Source organism: Eurypyga helias, unplaced genomic scaffold, assembly GCF_000690775.1.
Source record: "Eurypyga helias isolate BGI_N326 unplaced genomic scaffold, ASM69077v1 scaffold11255, whole genome shotgun sequence".
In the NCBI taxonomy this organism is placed as follows: Eukaryota; Metazoa; Chordata; class Aves; order Eurypygiformes; family Eurypygidae; genus Eurypyga; species Eurypyga helias.
Window position 1 is genome coordinate 78,284 of NW_010253417.1, and position 6,120 is coordinate 84,403.

Sequence of the window (6,120 nt, forward strand, 5' to 3'; positions counted from 1 at the left end):
CGGTCAGTAATCCACACCGTGCATGGCACTCAACGGGACGTAGAGCGCTGCACGGCCTGAGGAGCGCCGGGGCTTCTGGCCTGTGCCTGGGAAGCCCAGCGGAATTCAAGGCCGTGATTGCGGTGACCCTCAGGGAGCGGCTCTGTTGGGCAGCCTCTCGGAGGCCTCACTAGAGCAGGCACAGCTGCTGCGCGTTTGTTCCAGCTACCACCCTTCCCAAAATTCGTTATGTAGATCTATGCTCGAGTATTGGTGGGTGGGAGGGGGACACAAGTTCTGAATATATCAAACCTTTTGTGATGCTTCTTGAGACAGTACGTCGTACTTCTCCTTAAATGGGATGTTCTTCTCCTCTGGAGGAGCGGAGTCTTCTCCGCTGCATTCAGCATCGCTTTTCCGATAGAGAGGGTAATGCTGGGAGACATCCAAAGCAAGGATGAGCCGTTAGTGATCCAGCCTTTCTGGAACTAACAGACACACTAAAAACATGTCACCGCCCTGCCTCACCCTGAACACACCTGTAAAAGGATGGGTTCCGAAGCTGGAAGCTTTTCTGCATCCCTGCACCTTTGGTTGGAAGGATCGGGTTTCTGTGAACAAAAGCAACCCAGACCTATGTCTTCACCTCTGAGTGCCACAGGGCTGGGGAAGGGGATTTAACGCTCGCTAGGTTTTGGGTTGGTTTGGGGTTCTTTTTTGCAAAAAGCGGTATGGGCTCAGAGCACCGCGTTTCAGTACCGTCCGCTGGATAAACTGTTCAGAGCCTCTGCTGCGGATGGAAGGGGAAAGGCTCTTAACTCCCCTTTCTGTGTCTGCTGCAGGCATGGTCACCCTCTCTGAAGGGAGAAGGCGACGGCAGCATCCCCCTGCACAAGGGCAGAAGAGATGCAGGGCAGCCCGAGGGCGGGAGCAGTTAGAGCCTAGCAGAGTTCTTCCCCTGGGAGCTGGTTTCCTGATTGCCAAGCCAGTCGGCCTACTGTGCGCCCAGTCAGCCTATGGAAAAGCCAAGGGGGATGAAATGCAAGAAGCAGTTGGATTTGATGAAAACCCACTGCAGTTAAAACATTACTCGGCTGCCAAGGCAGGACTCCAGGAGAAGCAGAAAAGTGAAAGAACAGGCTGGCTTGAAGGGTGTAAGCAGATATGCATAAATATAAATGCAGAGATTATTTTATTACGTGTCTTAAGTCAAAGGGAGGGTTACAGAACTTCTCCTGCCATTCCTTGGAACAGAGGGAACGACACCCTCTGCTTGCTGGCAGAGCTGACAAGGAAGTTAACGCCGTTAGGGAGTTCAGTAAAAACGGTAACAGGCCAATGGGGAGAAGGCAGATTTGCTAACAAATTGCAGTGTGAACTGAAAGGGAGGCGGGTTTTCCAGCAGAACCTCAGTTACATCCCGACTGTTGCGGCAGTGTCGGCATCCCCACTGCAGCAGCCGCCTTGCTGGCTACAGTCGGATCTTCAATAAACTCTTACCTGCTGGGAGCAGTTCAGTCTGCGAGAAAGCGCCGCAAGCTTTGCCTCCGAGCTGCGGCAGAGAGCGCAGCTGTCGCCCTCCATGGCTATGCTGTTCACTACGACAAAGCTGGAAAATACCAGGGAGCGGGCGAGGGGAAGGGAAGCGGGGAGGAGAGGAAAACATTTGCTGTTCATGCACGTGTGGGGGATAAAGTTTATTTTACGAAAGGCGAGCGTTCCCGAGTTGGACACGGCTCAAGCCAACAGCAGCGCAGCTTCCGGAACTGCGTGCTGTAACTCCTCTCCCAGGGATCCGCGCTACAGCTGCTTCTCTACGCGGCCGGCTGCTTTACAGGCAGGCGACAGTCGGGCCGCGCAGCGTACGTGACGCTTCAGGTTCACCCTGTCCCCTTTTTAAGCAGAACGGCGCCGCGTTCGGCTGGCTACCCTGAGCGAGCTGCCTTCCGCGCTTCGCCCTCTCACGCGGAGCACGGCGTTTCGTTCCTAACGGAGAGTTCCCTGTAGGTTGCCAATCCATTCTGACCTTCTGCCACGAGAGTCGCACGCGTTCAGTCGCTCAGGCAGGACTCAAACAGTCCCAGTTCAACAAAGCATGTTTTGCAGACATAAACAAGCTGAGTGCCTCCACTTACGAGATACTGGTCAAAAAGCAAAAGAGAATTTAATTCTCTTCTATCATATTCAGCTGCTTTTATACCAGAGTTCTGCTCTAAACTAGTTTATCCGGGAACGTTTCTTCAATAAGGCAGCTCATTTCAGGTAACGAATATGATACCCGACACACAGTCTGCAACTGCATGCAAGAATTCCGCTGCGCCCTTTCACAGGGGACATGGATCCTCCTCGGTAACTACTCCTGAAAGCAGCTGAAATGCCTGTCCAGAGGATCCCACATCTGCCTGATAAACAAGAGCATTGTACCGGGCTTTCACGAAGCTGATCCATCTCCCTGAACATGGCACACCGTCTCTAGAGCTGCCCAGAGTGTTTGTAATGTTGGTGTAACCGAGGGAACCGGTGTAAACCTGTAGGTTTGGAACGCTCACATTCTCACCAGTCATTATAACCCCACGACTTAACCATAACAGAGGGCCACGGGGCAAACCGCTGCAGCCACAGACGCACAACGCGGAGAACAGGCTCTGTAACGAGGTCTCCTCTAAGCCAGAACCAGCTTGTGCCTTATTACCCCACCCTGTGGAAAAACTGCGGACAAGCAACTGCTGTGTTCCCCAATTCCTCAAACAAGCCTCAAAGTTCTGTAGACTGAAGAAGTTATGAAACTGAGTGCAACTCTGAACTTGTGGAGGCACAGAGGGGGTTGGTACCGAATCCTACGCTGCTGTTATGTTTACAGCCATGGGTCATTACCGGCTGCAAAGAAGTAAGAAGGCAAACCAGAGAATTTGATTCTGACTCCACAGTACTTTTCCATTTCAAAGGAAATGGTTAGAATTCACCTAGCTCCAAGCAGGGCTTCCCCTCCTATCAAAGTGCAGGTCTGTAGGAAGTGTTTGATGTTTGACATACCCCAAGCTAGATACAAAGTTTAAAAAAAACAAAATTAAACGGGCTCCCAGATTAAGCATTCCCACGCTATTTCATTAGAAATTCCACTTCCAGCTCTCAGTTTGCATCACCGGGGTTGGCTACTTCAGTAATGGCTACTCTAAACACCGGGAGAAAAAAAAAATAGGCGTACTCACTTTATTCCTTTTCGAGTTATCAGCTTTCCCGACGTGAAGTTGAAAGCCTTTTCGAATCGATCCACCTTGTAAGCCGTCATCCTGTGTGACCGAGCCAAAACACAACCGAGGTGAGAAACAGGCGCTGTAGATCACCTGACACAGTTGCTTCACAGACCGCTCGCGCAGCCTGCCGCTCCCTTGCCGGGCGCGTGTATGCGTCCGGCAAACTCGGGGTGGGGGGATGCCCCAACGCTCTGCTCCGCGCCGGTCCCGCCAGCATAAGCGCTGACGGCCTGTAGCAGTCCAGCACAGCGAGGGCACTTCTACGCTGGGACAAGCGGGAAGGGAACGCGCTCACACCAGAGGCCCTGCACAGGGAAAAGCGGCTTCGAGACGTCTCCGCCAGCGCAGAAAGACCAGCTCCGAACAACTTCGCGTGCGCTCGGGGAAGCACGGAAGCAGCCTGAAAACTTTTAAAACACATTCTGCGCGCAGATGGGTACCTCGTGAGATCTTGCTCTACGTTACAACCCCTTCTAATCTGGTCACAACCAAAAGCTTTCTGTTTCTGACACACAAGAGGCCGCTCAGACACCAACCCACTTTTCGTACGCGTGCCGACACTGCCACCTTGGCACTTGCGTACTTTCACCGACAAGACTTACTCGTAGTGGAATCCAATGTCATGATTCCCAACGACGACCACAAGCTCAGTAGAAGCTGGATACTTAAACATCTTCCGAAATCTCCTGACGTCATCTGCCCACGCCTGTGTGAAAAAAAAAAAAATGGAGAAATGAATGCTGTCCAACCGTGCCAAAGAGGACCGCTACGGCACAAGACAGAAGCACGCGCTCAGCGAGATGTTTACATTCCCTAAGTTCTACACGAGCGGGTAAAGTGCCGAGACACTACCAAAACTGTTGGAGAATCACAACATTTCAACTCCTATCCAAACCACTAGAAATCCTACCAATAGGACAACTGTAGTAATATGAAAAAGAAAAGCCTTGCATGCCATCTGCTTTCTGTTGCCTTCAAGAAATCCTCATTTTTTGAAATAAGAGCTGTTGATGTCATACCTGAGGTGAGCTCCATTTTCCTTCATCAAAGACATCTCCCAGAATAAAAACAATATCCGGCTGCAGTAACCATAAGGCAGTTTGGAAAGACCTCTCCATTTGCCATTCCCTGAAAGGAAAATACACCCCCAGTCATCACTGCCTAACGTCTGGGTCCCTCAGCTCTGAATACACCGACACAGCCTGGCAGGAACGGGAAGATGGCCCCTACACACTGAAAGTGCTAATATGAAACTGAAAAAGACTTAGAAATTGGGTGTAGGTACATCTTACCTGGTGGATAGTTCCACAGTACAGTCATGACCAACTCATGCAAGAAGTAATACCAGTGTGTTTCTTTTCATTCATTACAATTCCATCACACAGCAATTAAGAACAGTGAATTATTGCACGTTTTACTACGCTATTGCTTCTGCAGCAAAAGTTTATAATGTTCCCATCTTGGTAGAATCGGTGCTTACTTTTAGCATTCTGCTTTTCTTTTGGACTAACAGAGACAACATGGCTTTGTAGGGATAGGGTTGGATTATCTCGTCTTTAAAGGCGATTTTGCCACCAATTCTTCTGCTGCAGAGACAAGCTTCTACCAGCATCCTTACCTCTGCAGTTAAAGGTATTAACCACTGGGACATCCAGGTTACCTGGCTCGTTTGTAAGGCATTCCGTAGAATAGTTACACACTGGAAAAGACTATCTGAGCCATGGGAAATGCTCAGGCACCTGTGCCCACATATCACCTGATCATTCCAGACTGCACTGCCTCAGGAAGTCCCGTTCTTTAACCTTTCAACACTGGTTTATTATCCAGCGCAGATTCAGACAGGCAAGTCAGAGGCAGCATGCACGCTTCTTACAAGTACCACAACATCAGTCCCATCAGCTACTACTAAAAACTCAAAAAAACAGGATAGGGAGTATTCAAAAAATTACCTTCTTAGCTTATCCAGCCAATGTCCTTTGATTTCACCCAGTAGGTGGGTATCAGCTAAAATTAAGGCCTTTAGGACTAAAGCCGAAGTCTCTTTTTCACTCAGGTGAGCTCCACCTTTCACTTCTGGCCACCGACATTGAAAAATTACTACATAATAAATTAAAAATTCGCAAAATATTAACACTGAGCTGCCAAAGCACACAAGAAGAGCCGCCTCTTCAAAGGAAGACTCTTTACAGCGGTCCAGCTAGAAGCCAGCATTGCGGTACCAGCGTCTCTCTCCCAACGGCTCAGTACTCTCCCGGGTGAAAGCGGTAGGGGCTAGTCAAAGGACCACGCTGGGTTTCATATCAGTATAAAGTCCCTGCAGAGAAAACACAAACCAGGATATTCATTAAGCCGGCATTCCCTGTGAACAGCTACCACCTAAGGCCTACAGTGTTCGTTTCTTGCCACCTGGAAAGATTTGGGAGTATGCAATCGACCTAAAAAGCAAGGACAGTCTTTTCCTTCAGATGCGCTCGCATAACCCAGGCAGGTGGGCATGCTGCTGAGCCTGGAGGGGTGCTCTCTCCTGCCAGGGCCAAGGCAACCAGTTTGAAGCCAGCTGGGATCTTGCTGCACAATGCCATTCTTTATTTTAACATTCTTTTTTTTTTTTAACTTTAAAAAACACTGAGTAGGGGTCAAACACATATAAAGACGAAGCTCAGCTTGAACAGCAACCAAAACAAAACTAAGAGGAATAGAAGGGAATTCTACTGGGATCCGTATCATCCCGACCACTCCAATGCCACGTGCAACCGCTTTCAGGCACAAGTCACGTAACATGACTACGCCACATCAGTGCAATTACCACCTTTAACACAGCTCACTGTAATCATCTCCAAGGAGCAAAAGCAGTTTTCTATCCCAAAACAAGTTCACCGCAGCTTTC

General features: G+C 49.6%; 1 protein-coding gene across 1 annotated transcript in view; it reads right to left on the reverse strand.

Annotated features, from left to right (window-relative positions):
* MPPE1 (metallophosphoesterase 1) overlaps nt 1–5,444 on the reverse strand; it is a 7,975-nt gene extending 2,531 nt beyond the window's left edge. The window contains 8 exon segments of the mRNA XM_010152670.1: nt 292–414; nt 519–590; nt 1,480–1,588; nt 3,189–3,269; nt 3,836–3,939; nt 4,253–4,361; nt 5,183–5,390; nt 5,393–5,444. Of these exon segments, the coding sequence (XP_010150972.1) occupies nt 292–414; nt 519–590; nt 1,480–1,588; nt 3,189–3,269; nt 3,836–3,939; nt 4,253–4,361; nt 5,183–5,390; nt 5,393–5,444 (858 nt within the window).
* Nucleotides 5,445–6,120: the final 676 nt, after the last annotated feature.